Below are 16,716 nucleotides of genomic sequence, written 5' to 3'. Positions count from 1 at the left end.
CAGACTTTATTAATAAAAGAAGAAAAAAACAACAACATATTAGTGAAGTAAACGACAAAGGCTAGTCATATCCATAAGATATGAAGCATTACATCCCTTTGAGATAAAAAACACATTTAAATCAGAAGTAACACTTTATAATAAGGTTCCATTTGTTAACATTAGTTTACTACATTAGTTTTAAAATCTTTAATTAAAAATTAAAACTAGTGCTGTCAAACAATTAATTGCATCCAAAATAAAAGTTTTTGTTTACATAATATAAGTGTGTGTATTGTGTATATTTATTAGGTATACTGTATATAAATACACACACAAACAGTATATGTTTTGAAAATATTTACCTGTATATATTTATATTCATATAATTTATATCATATTTAACATATAAATGTAAAATGTTTCTTAAATGTATACATGCATGCATGTGTATTTATATGTACATAATAAATATACACAGTACAAACACACACACTTATTATGTAAGCACACAGATTAATCGTTTGACAGCAGTAGTTTTAATTTAATTAAATATTTTAAATAAAAATGTTAACTATGCACTATGAACTAACAAACAAAAAATGAACAACTGTATTTTTATTGTTCATTGTTGTTAGTTTGTGTTAGCTAATGTTAGCGTATGAGAGCTTTTTATAAAGTGTTACAAAGCAGGGAAAGGTCAGTTTCTCTTCTGACAATGTTTGGATTTCTTGCAGCAATATCTGCTCATCTTAATCAAAACATTTTATGGCTTCAGAAACACCACAAACGGCTCATCTAAGCGAATAATCTTGTGCTCATTGTCGTTTGCCATATGCTACTGTGTATATAAAGGTGTTGCTCATTTGTTTTACAGGGGCAATCATAAATCATCCCTCTGTAAATAAATAATACCTGACGTGAGTTCTATATGCAATATGGTTTGTTAAACTGGCTTTGGACACATGAATACAGCATGTGTGCAGTACAGATCATTCAGTGCTCACACAATGCTTGAGGTTCTCTGAAATACTGTAACATTCATACCATAAATTAAAAACATGAATTATTCAATTTCATGTTCAAGCCAATATAGGTCTGTGCTTTTTTTTAATTAAGGGGCACTAATGAGGATGAGATAAATGTCTCAGGAGACCAAGATAAATATATAATATTGGTTTGAACTCCAAAGTCACACTGATTTGAATTCAGAGGAAGAGAAAAGGGGCTTCAGTCAGTTTTGGTCTTGTCTGATTCCAGAGTGCCTAGAAAAAGAAAAAAAGTTTTTAATGTTGAGTCTGTGGATATTATTAGGTATGCATCAATATAGATGTTTTAGCTGATATTGATAACGGTAAAAGTTATGACCTGACATGATATATTTTAGCAATATTACATGAGCAAGAGAGCTGTTTTATTGATTCAGCAGCAAGTAATTGAAAATGTGATATTTTCATTTTACACCCTTCTTTAAACAAGAATTTGATATTGAGTAATTCAGACACTATATGACCTTTTATTTTATTTATTGTTGTGGCGCCAAAGCAGGATCTAACCAAAAGTAACTTTTATAAAAGTCTATGTTTAATACTACAGCAGTGTATTGTGTGAACTGCAATTTGCTTTCAGTGTCATAATCATCATGAAAACCATATGGATTTTAATTGTCCCTTTATAAATTAAATAATAACGCTTTACAATAAGGTTTAATTAGTTAATGCATTAGGTACAATAATCTAAAGAAAAGATGTTGAAATTAAGTACTTTTATTTAGCAAGGTCACATTCATTTGGTCCATTTATAATGTAATAATAATAATAAATGTTAAATGAGCACCCGAAGGATCAAGTGACACTGAAAACTGAAGTAATGACTGCTGAAAATGCAGCTTTTGCCATCACAGAATTTTATTTTTTTTTAAATGAATATTTCACAATATTACTGTTTTTAATGTACTTTTTTTATTTTAATTTAATAATTAATAATTAATTTAATAATTTTTTAAATTAATAATTAATAATTCATTGAATTCAAATAATTTTTCTGTACTTGCTGAGCATAAAAGACTTGTCAAAAACCTTACCGACCCCATACTTTTGAGCAATATTATATATATATATTTTAAATAATAAAAAAATATATATAAAGTAATAAAATAATAAATATAAAAAGTATAAATATAAAATATAAATATTTTATAAAAATATAAATAGACTGTTAATTATCTAAGGTTTCTTCATAATTATTATTTTATTGAAATGATAAAACTGTATTAGTATAATTGTCACGCCCCTGGACTGTTTTGTTGTGTTTTTGCTCCCCATGTGTTCCCTGTGACCCAGTTTCTCCCTTTGATTCCAGATGTGTCTCCTTTCGTCCCTCGTTATCCTGTCTTTACAAGCCCCAGTCCTTTCTGTTAGTGTTTGCCGGGTACCAGTGATGTTTGTCACCATTCCTAGTTCTATGTGTGGATTTATCCTGTGTGTTGAATTGAATTAAAGTCTATTTCATTTATCCATGGCTCCGTGTTCCTTCTGTACAAATTAATTGAGATTAATAAATGCTGTAAAAGTTTGTGACACCAAATGCATAAGCTGACTATTGAGAAAAATTTAGCATTATTATAAAGCGTTGTCATTAAATGATCAAATGAAATTATAATTTATCAGTGTGTGGTCCTTGCTTGCCACTTCAGCATAATTTGTCAGATGTTGATCATTTCAAAATAAATTGCGCATCCTGAAATATTAGTATTTTCTTAAACAGTTTCTTTAGTATTTTTCTTTATTTTCACATTATTTTTTGGATACTGCAGTGACATATTCAAGATCTGTGATCTATTGGCAGCTGATTGTGCATTTCAACAAGCTGTTCGAACCGTGAGTCAGAGTGAAGAACAACACAAAGCATTAGTGACGGAAGTGTTCATGGTTAGTTTAGCTGGAGGGGCTGTCGGAGATTACAGTACTGCTGCTTTGGACATAAGAGGGAGATCTTGTACTGAGGATGAAGGGACATAGACCAGCTCCATGGGAGAGAGCCTGAGGTGTATGTGTGTGTGTGTGTGCGCTGCTTCGGTGATTTGCAGGTCAAACAGGTGGGAGGAAGAGAAGCCTTCGCCGTCTGCTGCTCTCAGACTGCTCACGGGCTCTGTTCCCATCTGCTGCGCGCTGCCTTTGGTGGCACTACACCCACGATGCACTGCTCCCAGTCTATAGAGCTAACAGGTGGAGGAGTGTGTGTGGGTGCATCAGGAAGCTAAGCGGGATGTATATGTACCTGAGGGGAAGCGTATAATGTCTCTAGCCGCTATCCTGGCGTGGGTTGGGGAGCAAGAAAATTTGTAGCTAGACATGATAAACATACAACACACATAAACTCACACATGTAGCCAGTCAATGGTGGATAATACGCAAAAACAGAAAAAAAAGAGTTATTCCAAACCTTTATGACTTTCTTTTTTCTGTAGAACACAAAAGGATGACGTTTACACTGTTCCTTTCCATGCAAACGTAAGCAAGGCAAGGACAAAACACTATAGAATAATCTATTTGGCTTGTATGTTATTTATCCAAGTCTTCTAAAAAATGACAGCGGCTATTTGCACTCAGTGTAAATAGCGATAGATGCTATACACCAAGTGAAAATAGCAGTATTTTTTAAAGATATGCTATTTACACTAAGTGCAAATTGCTATAGATTCTATTTACAATAAAATTGCAAGATTTTCTGTTATTTATACTACTTGGAAATAGTGGCAATTATCTGCACCTCAGTATCGTCGTACAAAAAAACAGTACGCAATAATAACGTATTGAGTGCAAATTATAGTTTTAATTAAATGCATGCCACCTTATTGAGACAATAAAGCCCTCCCTACACCTACCCTAACCCTACCCGATACTTTTGTTTTCAACTTTTTGATCATTTTTATTTAAAATAAATGCCTTTCTGTTGCAATATGAGATTTGAAAAGGGAGAAAAAAAGTTAGGCGAAAGGCTGGCTCAAACTAAAAAAGGTAAGCATAACGTATAAGATCCAAAAAGATCAAAAATGGATTGCTTAAATGGATTGATAAATTTTGATTGCTTTTTAATGGAGTGACAGAAACCTCTAATTAAAAATCTTTTAATTTGTGTTTTGAAGATTAACCAAGGACTTATGTGTTTGGAATGACATGAAGGTGACTAAATCAAAAATGATTACAGAATTTTCATTTTTTGTTGATCTATCCCTCTAATAAGACTGTTTAATGCAATCTTTAGCAAATCTAAAAATAAATAACCTTTTTTAATACTCTGCATCATAGGTTCTGATACCTAAATTCCCTTGTAACATTTTAAATGAGGGATTTTATTAAGTCTTTTATTAATTTTAATTTGTTTATTTAATTAGACAATTAATTCATTAATATCAGGCATGTATTAATATTGGTAATATCAGCCAGATATTAATATTTTTTGTTTCTCACAATAAAGCCCTCATAGGGCTTGGAATATAGTGCAGTATATGGACTACTTTTATGGTGTTTTTTTCTGTTCTCAGGAGTAAGTCTGACATGAGGATGACAGAATAATAATAAAAGACTTTTGATTTTTAGGTGAACTATCCCTTTAAGAAGATATTTTGACAAATCTTGATAACCAGTTTTGGGTCCCATCGACTGCATATGTCTACCTACATTCTTCAAAATACCTTCTATTGTGTTCCACATAATAAAGAAATTCATAAAGGCTTGGAACGTCATGAGGGGGAGTAAATGATGACAGAATTTTCATTTTTGGCTGAACTATCCCTTTAACTTACTCTTTGAGGAATCCCAGATATAGTTGTTCAGGATTTCTCCCAAGACATAGTAGACGCTGATCAGAGCCGTGAGGCAGACGAAGAAGAGAATTCTGGCCATGGGCCCGATGTGCTCCAGCAACGGGTAAACCCACACCCCCGTCATGCTGTGCACCCAGCACATCCTATGAGAGCGAGAAAGAGAAAATCTGTTACCTCTGCACCCGTGATCTGTCTAATGTGTTTGTCCTTCTGTCTGCTAAATCCAGCGCTTGAAAGGCTGCAGAAGCAGTCACCGCACTGTCAATGTGTCTACCATTCATGTCTGTGAAAGCTAGACACTGCTCTTTTTGTTACGATGCGGCGCTGCTTAAATTCTTTTTTGCTGGAGCAATTTTAATGCAGTCACATGGTTATAATCTACGGTCTGACAGCCCGTTTATTTAATGGATTGTGCCTGTTTAATCTACTCCCGCACTCATAACCTTAGCTTTAATATTTGATGAATATTAAAGAAGGCCCATCTACCTACTTTTCAAATGGCTTGTTTTCTCAGCCTCGTGAGTGTCCTGTGAAATGGTGTGTATAAAAGCTGTCTCTGGAAGGTAATCCTCATGTAAAGCTGCCTATGGATTTAACAACTGCAGGCATGTCTTATTCCCTGACTAAATAAAATGCAATGCCTAATCAGATTAATTTAGTGAAGGAAAATAAGACAGAGAGGTGTGTGCTGATAATCTTATACTTGAGGTGATTTTGACAGAGGCCTCCTCCATGCTGTCAGACTAGTTTAGTTTGGCTCCAAGGACTTTCTTCATATTGCCTATTAATCTGTTATATGCAAGACTAAATAAATCCTTGGCTGATTATTTTTCCAAAGGTTTCTAGGGCACTGAAGTTGGGGATGTGTCTACAAAAGGCACGTTCCATGAATTGTGTACAAAACAGGGCTCGAAACTCTTAAAATACCCCCCCCCCTCATCAAACTGTGCTTGTCAACCTCAGGAGGTCAAACTAAATGTTATACGAGCTGTTTCATTTTCTATTTATTTTATGAGGTTTGCAGTTTTCCAGTGTTGTTGCCAGTTTGAGACTAATTGGATCAAAATAGTTTGGAAACCTTTTTTTGTTTATATATTTTTATTATCTAAAAAATGATTATTAATAATTATTCTTAATCCCATTTATATTTTAATTTCTATAATTATTATTATTGCCGTTGTTTTTAAATGCCTGAGTAACAGAATAACAGATTTTTGCGAATGTTATTTTCTAGACAAAAATGATTAAGAAATTATTCATATTTACGTTATTCTTAATTACGTATTAATTATTATTTACTACAGCATCAACTAATATTACATTAATGAATGAACTATTAATCTATTATTAATAAATAACTAAATAAAAAATAAATGTTTTTTCTTAAGTACAGCAGAACCTTATGCAACAGTATCTAAATAGTTTACAAATAGTTTGTTTGATTTTATTTAATTTATTTGTTAGCAAGCAAATAAATATTCAAACAAAAAATTAATTATGAATTAATTATTATAACACCATATCTTTAATAATAACTAAAATAATAATTATAACAATAAGAGTAATGATTGTTCTTGTTGCTGCTGGTATTCTAAACAACACCAGAATTTCTAACAGGGTCACAGGTTTAGCCTAAAGCTAGTTGACCAAATGTTGGCTTGTAGTTATTGATAAACTTGTATCTTTTATAAAGGGACAAGTCAAATTCTCTGTTTTAAGTGGGGATACAGATGCCTTTTGCTGGGTTCATTTCACGTTAGGTGATAGTTTACATGGGATTTGTGCCTCTAATGCTTTTACAATGTAATGGGAGCCCAACGCTTACCCTATTCGTGGAAAGTGCCAGAATTCAAGCAAATTAATTACTATGCAGAAAGACATAAGGGAATGTTTTGGAGGTCAGGAAGCTCAGGTGACCAGATGGAATCTTTCTTTTGACTGACACTGTGCTAGAACAATGCAAAGCCAGTTTCTCCTGATCATAATACCTACAGGGAGTAAATGAGCACAGTGTGATATTAAAAATGTGCTGAAAAGAGACATTTACCATACAACATATCCCACAGCAAACATGCACACCGCGAAGAGTCCACAGGTCCTGCTGGGATATCGATGGTGTGTTGTTCTCATCTCAATTATGATAAAAGGAAGAACTGTTGTGTGCTGAAAAGGACAGAAATAGATGATAGTTAGCTTTACAAATGATTCTAAAGCATAAAACGATTGCCACAGTTTCGCCAAATTACAATGCACTGGCTCTAGCAAAGCTGAGTTTTCCAGGAAGTGTTCCGTTTACTGTCTAAACGTGATAAATCTGATATATGCAGTATCTGACTTCAGTTATAATATTGGTTACACTGATATCCAATTAATGGATTATAAATATTACAATTTTGAAGTAAAAAAACTAACAAAAAAACACCTGCAACCAATATGCAGCTCTATACAGTAAATGAAGTTATTTCAAGGATACCCATAAATTATAAAGTGGTTATTGTGTGAGCGGTTTAATTATAATGATTACAAACTTGATGTCAAAATGTACATACAAATGCTAATTAATCTGCACAGAACCCAAACCACAAAATGTAGCTATAATCTTCTTAAATTATCTGGTTTTAGTCAAAATTAATGAATCAAAAGTGCTGTTTGTCACTGCATCTGGAACGTGGATCAAACCCAAAGGGCATCTTGTCCTAAACAATTGGTGAGTAGTTCTCTATTTTATGTTGCTTCACAAGATCATAAACGCTTATTGATACATACTTTCACGTTGCATTATATCTGTATTTGTTGCAGAATTAAGCAAGTGTAGGCCATGCATAGTGAGATATGCAAAATAGCAATTTTTTTCAGCCATCTTGATAAACTCATCATTCCACTCCTCTGACCACCTGCATTAGGACCAACAATAAAATGGTTTCACAACCTAAAGCAAATTATTCATTAAAGGAAGCTGGGTGTGGATTGAAGCCAAGTGTTTGTCAAACAAACTGACATGGTTTCATGTGCCTGAAAAGATGGAGGCATGCTAGGCTTCTCCTACCATGTGAGTGACGAGAATGGGTGAGCTATCATTATTATAACCATCAATACCACTATGCAAGCCAATACAAACACTTCAGGTCATGGATAGTAACAAAGTTAGTTTATTGTATTTTTTTTTTTAATTTAGAGCTGAACATCTGTTTCATTTTTATGAGAGTGCTACCATGTGTATTGTGCATGAGAATATATTTAGGCTGAGGTTTGTTAAAAGTTGCAATGAACGATGACATAATGCACATTAAGTCAGTATTAAATGCTAATAATTTTAAAACAGACATTCATTGTGTACTTAAAGTCATAGTTTGCTCACCTTCATGCCATTTCAAGCCTGTATGACTTTCTTCTTCTGTAGAACTCGAAAGGTATTGTGAAGAATGTTGGTAACCAAACAGTTTTGCTTCACATGGACTTCTATTTTTGACCACTTAATGGAAGTCTATGGAAGCCCGTTTTTGCTTTAGATTAAAAAAAATAATAATACCCAAAAATTTATTGCGATTCGTTTATAATTCACAATTCTGGCTTTTTAGGCAATTCTGAGAAACAAACTCAGAATTGAGAGATTCAAGAAACTTTAAAAAAATTCTGATTTTTTTTTGTCACAACAAAAAATAAAAAGGTAGTTGCGACTTTTTATCACGCAATTGTGAGTTTATACTGTGCCCTCCAAAAGTATTGGAACAGTAAGGCCAATTCCTCTATTTTTGCTGTAGACTGAAAACATTTGGGTTTGACATCAAAAGATGAATATGAGATGAGAGATTAACATTTCAGCTTTTATTTACAGGTATTTTCATCTGGATCTGATACACAACTTAGAAGATAGCACCTTTTGTTTGAACCCACCCATTTTTCATGTTATCAAAAGTATTGGAACAGACAGAATTAACAGATTAAAGTGAAAAAGACTTAATATTTAGTTACAAATCCTTTGCTTTCAATAACTGCATCAAGCCTGTGACCCATTGACATCACCAAACTTTTGCATTCTTCTTTTGTGATGCTTTTCCAGGCTTTCACCACAGCCTCTTTCAGTTTTGGGGGGTTACTCCCTTCAGTCTCTTCTTTAGCAGGTAAAATGCATACTCTACAGGGTTTAAGTGTGGAGATTGACTTGGCCAGTCTAAAACCTTCCACTTCTTGCCCCTGATGAACTCCTTTGTTGTTTTGGCACTATGTTTTGGGTCATTATCTTGCTGCATGATGAAGGATCTCCCGATCAGTTTGGATGCATCTTTCTGTAAATTGTCAGACAAAATATTTCTGTAGACTTCTGAGTTAGTTTTGCTGCTGCCATCATGTGTTACATCATTAATGAAGATTAATGAGCCTGTCCCAGAAGAAGCGATGAAAGCCCAAGCCATTACATTACTTGTGTAATGTGTACTATAATGTACACCTGTGTACACTGTGTTTCAGATGAGCTTGTATGTTTGAGATCATGAGCAGATCCTTTCTTTCTCCAAACTTTAGCCTTTCCATCACTTTGGTCCATAAAATCAGTCCATAAACCTTGTACCAGAATGTTTGAGGCTCGTCTCCTGTTCTTCTTGCTAAGGAGTGGTTTGCATCTTCTGGTGTAGCCTCTGTACTTTTGTTCATGAAGTCTTCTGCGAACAGTAGATTGTGATACCTTCACTCCTGCCCTCTGGAGGTTGTTGCTGATGTCACTAACAGTTGTTTTAGGGTCTTTCTTTACAGCGGTCACAATGTTTCTGTCATCAACTGCAGATATGTTCCTTGATCTACCCGTTTGAGGTGTGTTACTTACACCAGTGGTTTCTTTCTTCCTCAGGAGATTCCAAATGGTTGTACTTGCTATTGCCAGTGTTTGTGCAATGGTTTGATTGATTTTTCATCTTCTCTCAGCTTCACAATTGCTTGTTTTTCACCCATAGACACCTCTCTGGTTTTTCATGTTGGTTACACGTCTAACTAACTATAAATGCAGTCTGCACGGATCTGAAACTGAGCGCAGACATTCAGTCCTATTTATTGTTTGAATAATCAATTAATAGGACACACCAGGCAACAAAACACCTGTCAGTCACATGTTCCAATACTTTTGGTAACATGAAAAATGGGTGGGTTCAAACAAAAGGTGCTATCTTCTTAGTTGTGTATCAGATCCGGATGAAAATACCTGTAAATAAAAGCTGAAATGTTAATCTCTCATCTCATATTCATCTTTTTATGTCAAACCCAAATGTTTACAGTCTACAGCAAAAATAAAGGAATTGGCCTTACTGTTCCAATACTTTTGGGGGGCACTGCATCTTGAATTTCTAAGAATTCTAAGAAAAACTATTCAGAACTGCAGGTGAAAAGTGTGAACTGTGAGAAAGTTTAAATTGTGAGAGAAAAAGTTTTTATTTTTCTATACTGTGGTGGAAACGTTTGGTACCATATAATGGAAGTCAATGGTAACCAAAATTGTTTGGTTACCGGCATTCTTCAAAATAGCTTCTTTTGTGTCCCACAGAAGAAACAAAGTCAAATAGCTTTAGAACAACATGAGGGTGAGTAACCGGCGACAATATTTAAACATTCTTTGGCTGGACAATCCCATTGGGCTCCTTCCATTGCATGTTCACTTCTTCTGTTAGTCACCAGGTGGCACCCTTCTTACATAGAGACAGTCAAAACTCTCTTGTCCCCTGCAGATATTGCCTCATTTGACCCCACGTCTGTGGTGGAAACGGCATCCAAAGGAAGACTTATGAGCCTTACTGAAATTACATGACATGTTGATATTCTGATGCTTTTAACAAGCCACCGCAGCTTTTACTGAACCCCCTTTTGCAACACATAATCATATTTCCACACTAAATAAAAAACAGACCACATATGGGCTTTCCCTAGATATGAGTGTGCCAACCCGCTTGAAGCTCGGATGCTGGGTGTTTAAGTCCATCTCATCTGATCAGCAGGTCTGATCTTGTCTTTGACAAGTGTGAGGATGATGTACAGTCAGCGAGAAAGCAGCTATTTGTGTGTCATTCTGTGACTGAACCCCTGTGCTGTTATGAGTCCCGTTACTGCTAACCAAACAGATACTGTAATGCTCAAGAAAAGCGGCCGATGTCAATCAAAAGTCATATATAGGAAGGTTAATCAGCTCTGATTCACTGACCCAGTTTTCAGTAGTTGGTGTTTTCACCAGTGTTGTTAAGGCTGTGTGACGCATTGAGAAGTTTTTGAGTCTTAATTAATTGTTCGCAGTAACACAATTTAGTGTATCCGAGTCGAATTCGCATGTTTACTAAATGGAAAATGTCCCATATATAGCCAATACATCCATGTCAGTGTCAGAGTGTCATTCTTCTATCACTTCCTCCTTGTAAATCTAAGAATTGTTTACCGCCTTCACTGTTATTGAGGTTTGTGTGTAAATCATTGTGGGCTATGTGCATTCAACTGAAACTTTTGCACGTAATGCCTTTGCTTTGCAATATGTTCTCTTCAGAGGCTCCTCAACTGTAAGTTGCTTTGGATAAAAGCATCTGCCAAATGAATAAATGTAAATGTAAATACTGCAGAGCTGTTTGCCATTTTAAGAATGAAATGGAAACATGCTTTATAAAGTAATAATTTCTAAAAACAACATAGACACAAAATAATAACAGGACATGCTGAGAACAATAATTAAGATTTAGAATAGGTATACGTAAAGTCAGATATACACACACACACACACACACACATGTTGGTTTTTGTGGTTTATGGGGACTCTCCATAGGCGTAATGGTTTTTATACTGAACAAACTGTGTGTGCTATTGCCCTACACCAACCCTACACCTAAACTTAGCCCTCACAGGAGACTTTGTGCATTTTTAGATTTTCAAAAAAACACCATTTAGTATGTTTTTAAGCCTTTTGAATTACGGGGACATAGGCAGTGTCCTCATAAACCACCTTCATATTGTAATACCTCTGTCATACCCATGTCATTATACAAATTTGTGTCCTCATAAACCACATAAACATGCACACACACACACTACTGTTCAAAAATAAACACTTTATTGATTTTTTTTTAGCAAGGATGTATTAGATTATTAAATTCACAGAAATGTACTTTTACATTGTTACAAAACATTTCTATTTCAAATAAATGTTGCTTTTTGATTCCTCAAATAATACTGAGATGATTGTATCATGGCTTCTGCAAAAAAAAAAAAAAGCATATATATATATATAATAAAATAAAAATCAACTTTTTCCGACATTTATAATAAGAAATGTTTCTTGAGCACTTAGTCAGCATATTAGAATGATTTCTGAAGAATCATGAAGACTAAAATAGAAAACAGTTATTATTAATTATTAATACTACACACACACACACACACACATACATATATATAGAGTGCCCTCCATAAGTATTGGAACAGTAAAGACAAAATTGCTCTGTTGGATTGTAAGACATTTACAAATATGATTAAAATATGAATAGGAGACAAAACTACAGAATGTCACATTATATTATTGGGTGATTCAACACACAGATGTTTTACCAGCAAAGAAGTTCAGCACTTTTAGAGTTTCATCCCTCTATCTGATGTGAGCATAAGTATTGGAACAGTTGTCTCACAGGTCTTTCTAATTGATCAGCTGTGTCCTGTTACATTAATTCTTCAGATATTAAAAGCAGGGAATGTGTCGTATCAGTTATATCCATTACTTCTGTATTCTGAATCTTGCATTCGAAGATGACACACACGAACCAGGATGAAGACGAGGGAGCTGACTTTGAGAGAAAAGCAAGCAATTTGGATGCTAAAAGAAAAGAGGACATCAGTTAGAGCTCTAGCAAAAACAAAGGGCATTGAGAAATCAAGAGTTTGGAAACCACCAGCGACACCAGCAACCAACAACAACCTGATCGGCTGAGAAAACAACAGTAGTTGATGAAAGACAAATCATAAAAGCTGTGAAAATGAATCCTAAAAGACGTGTCTGTAAAATCACCAACAACTTCCAGAAAGCTGGGGTGATGCTCTGACAATCTACTGTCCTCAGGAGACTTTGACACAGAATTACAGATGCTACACAGCAAGATGCAAACCTTTGACCAGCACCAAAAAAAGAAAGGCAAGATTAGAGTTTGCAAAAAAGCACAAAGGTGAGCCAGAAGAGTTTTGGAACTGTGTTTATGGACCGATGAGACAAAGATGAACCTTTATCTAAGTGATGGGAAAGCAAAAATGTGGAGAAAAAAAGGGAACTGCAATGATCCCGAGCATACATCCTCATCTGTAAAGCATGCTGGAGGTGGTGTTGTGGCATGGGCATACATGGCTGCCTCTGGAACAGGCCCTCTCTACATTACTGATGACTTAATGTATGATGACAGTAGCAGAATGAATTTGGAAGGGTACAAAACCATCTTGCCTACCAATATTCAAGAAAATGCCACCAGATTCATTGAGAAGTGCTTCATATTGCATCAGGACAATGACCCAAAACACCCTGCCAGTTCACTCAAGGAATTTATGAGGGCAAAGAAATGGAAAGGCTTAGATTGCCCAAGTCAATCTCCAGATTTAAATCCGACTGAACATGAATTTCATCAGCTGAAGAGGAGAGTAAAGGCAGAAACTCCCCAAAACAAGCAACAATTGGAATTGGCTGCATTAAAGGCTGGGAAAAGCATTTCAAAGGATGAGACCAAGAGTCTGGTGATGTCTATGGGTCACAGACTCACTGCTGTGATTGTGCACAAGGGATCTGCAACTAAATAATAGCTTTTAATCTTTTATATCTGCCTTATGTTCAACTGTCCCAATACTTATGCTCACATCAATTAGTGGGATGAACTCTAAAAGTGCTGTTCTTTTTATTTGGTAAAACATATATGTGTTGAAACAGCTAATAATAAAACGTGACATTCTGTAGTTTTGTCTCATACACACACACACACACACACACACACATATCTAAAGAGAGAGACTGAGAAATTCATATAGAAATATAGAAAATAGAAATCCATGTAGCTGCAATGTGCTTAAGTACACATCCAGACAGACATCTTTGCCTGTTTTGTCAGCACCATGAGTGAAGAGTTTTTTTTTTTTCAAGACTTGTTAAAACTGTCGAGATAAAAATGGTTTTAAAAAACGTGTCACGAGACCCCTGCATTCTGTTCCTCGTCTAGCTATTTGTGAACACAAGAACACGTCCTGTATGAATGAGCATGCTCCTGACTCATTCTGTGCTATCTGCTCTCAGTACGTGCGGTTTGGCACACTGTCTACGTGACTGCGGGCTGCAAAAACATTAGGGTGGTAAATGAAGTGTTTATTGTAGTTGCTAATTTCATTATGTCTTTGTTTATTATAAATATAAATCAATTATTATTATGATTACTTAATTAGGATTAATCATCTAAATTAATGTTAATTTAATTTTACATGTAAAGTTGAATTATGCAGTATAAAATGCCATTTCTTTCTTTTTTTTAAACAGTGAACTAATGTTGGATACTCTGTCTAATCCTTTATGTGTTCTCTGTTCTTCTTGTGTGTGCATGTGCACATCTGCTTCAACATAATGATTTTTCCCTAATCGTTTAGTGCCCTCAAATATTTACAAAACATGTTTGCGACAAGTTTGGGAGATTCAGAAAACCTTTTCATCTCTTCCCAGAAGCAAGTCAGGGAGTCAAAGTTGGCACTTGGATAATTGATGGTTATTCGGTTCATTACGGTGATTACAGTCTAATTGCTATAATGCCAAACCTCTGCAGAAAAAACAATGAACGTATGCTTCTAGAGGTGTGGAGATGTGTCTTAGCACACATGTAGCGCTGAAGTATTCTCCAAGAAGCTCGCTCACCCACACACATTCCATCTAACAAATCATAGTGAAGGGTAATCATTAATGCCCCGCTATCGAAACCCCTCATGATCTGCTGAAATGACTCTAAACCTCTCCAGACTGATCTTGAGAGACTTGTGGCTGTACTAGAGCACTTGTGCAGAAACTAGCGTGGGTTTTGAAGCTGCATACCAATAAGGGAACTGTAACAAGCAAAAAAACAAAAGCAAAAAAAAAGCAAAAAAAAACAATTATATTAACAAAGAAGGCCAAAATATTGAATATGATACAAGTTGAGGCCTAATTTGGCAATTATTTGTCCTTGCTTTTCAAAGTTCTTTATAAAATTCAGCCTAGTGGCTGGTGCTTTTCAAAGTATATTCACCAGCTCACCAAATTTGAATTTATTTGATACAAATATAGTAAAAACTTCTTTTAAAACTTCTTTTAAATTGCAAAATTACAATTTGAAAGAACAGAATATACAATATTTTATATATTTATATATATGTGACGGTAACGCTGAATTTTCAGCAGCCATTACTCCAGTCTTCAGTGTCACATGATACTTCAGAAATTATTCTTTTAATTTTAAAACATTTTTTGGTAACTTATTTCAAAAAGTGAAACTTTCATATATTCTAGATTCATTACATGTAAAGTAACATGTTTCAAAAGTTTTTTTGTTTTAATTTTGATGATTAGAGCTTGAAAGTCAAAAATCCAATATCTCAAAATATTAGAATATTTACATTTGAGTTTCAATAAACGACCATCCCTACAGTATAAATAACTGTGCTTGATGGCATATCATGGTCAGCAAACCACTTGGAAGTGGTTTTAGCACTGTGGGCAGCTGCTAAAATCCTGCTAGAAAAGGAAATCAGCATCTCCATAAAGCTTGTCAACAGATGGAAGCATAAAGTGCTCCAAAATCTCCTGGTAGATGCCTGCATTGACTTTGTACTTGATAAAACACAATGGACCAACACAAGCAGACGTCACAGCACCCCAAATTATCACTGACTTCGGAAACTTCACACAGCTTGGATTCTGTGCCTCTCCACTCTTCCTCCAGACTCCAGACCCCGATTTCCAAATGAAATGCAAAATGTACTTTTATCTGAAAAGAGGTCTTTGGACCACTGAGCAACAGTCCAGTTCTTTTTCTCCTTAGCCCAGGTAAGATGCTTCTGACGATGTTTCTGTTTCAGAAGTGGCTTGGTAGCCCTTTTCCAGAAGACGTCGGAGCGTGGTGACTCTTGATGCACTGACTCCAGCTTCAGTCCACTCTTTGTGGAGCTCCCCCAAGTGTTTGAATTGGCTTTGCTTGACAGTATTCTCAAGCTTGCGGTCATCCCTGTTGCTTGTGCACCTTTTCCTACCCAATTTCGTCCTTGCAGTCAACTTTGCATTTAATATGCTTTGATACAGCACTCTATGAACAGCCAGCCCTTTCAGTAATGACCCTCTGTGACTTACCCTCTTTGTGGAGGGTGTCAATGTTTGTCTTCTGAATCATTGCCAAGTCAGCAGTCTTCACCATTATTGTGGTTTCAAAGAACAAGAGATACACAGAATTTATACTGTAGGGATGGTCATTTATTGAAACTCAAATGTAAATATTCTAATTTTTCACGATATTCAGTTGTGTATCTACATAACATCTGTAAATACTAAAAATCTATTTTTACTAATAACATTATTAGTATATGTACTAGTTATTTTGACTATTATATATATATACTGTTATAAACATCAAAATAATATTGTAATAGTCCAATTCTGTGCTGGATCAATTATTTTCATTAAATAACATCACTGATATTTTACTCTTTTATTCTGTACTATATTAAAATGCAAATGTCATTGACCCTACATGACCTCTGACACAAACCACACAACTATTGCTTCACTATATTAGTTCTTTGTGTTTGACTACCTCTATCATAAAATGTCTCTCACAATCTCTTTCAAATACATAGCGCAGGCTTGCTTCTGGGAATAGAGTTGGGCTTGACCCCAGGACCTTCTCTTCACA

The 16,716-nt window shown here is 35.1% G+C and overlaps 1 protein-coding gene across 1 annotated transcript in view; it reads right to left on the bottom strand.

Annotated features, from left to right (window-relative positions):
- LOC306880006 (androgen-induced gene 1 protein-like) overlaps positions 1 to 16,716 on the bottom strand; it is a 42,000-nt gene continuing 25,284 nt past the window's right edge. Inside the window, exons 4-7 of the mRNA XM_079433269.1 lie at positions 6,855 to 6,970; positions 4,787 to 4,950; positions 562 to 1,244; positions 1 to 212 (exon numbers count right to left, since the gene is read on the bottom strand). Coding sequence (XP_079289395.1) covers positions 1,210 to 1,244; positions 4,787 to 4,950; positions 6,855 to 6,970 — 315 coding nt within the window. The 3' untranslated portion in view covers positions 1 to 212; positions 562 to 1,209. The remainder of the gene's footprint in view (positions 213 to 561; positions 1,245 to 4,786; positions 4,951 to 6,854; positions 6,971 to 16,716) is intronic.

This window comes from Barbus barbus (genome assembly GCF_936440315.1).
Source record: "Barbus barbus genome assembly, chromosome: 14".
NCBI lineage: Eukaryota > Metazoa > Chordata > Actinopteri > Cypriniformes > Cyprinidae > Barbus > Barbus barbus.
This window is presented reverse-complemented; position numbering and strand designations above follow the sequence as displayed.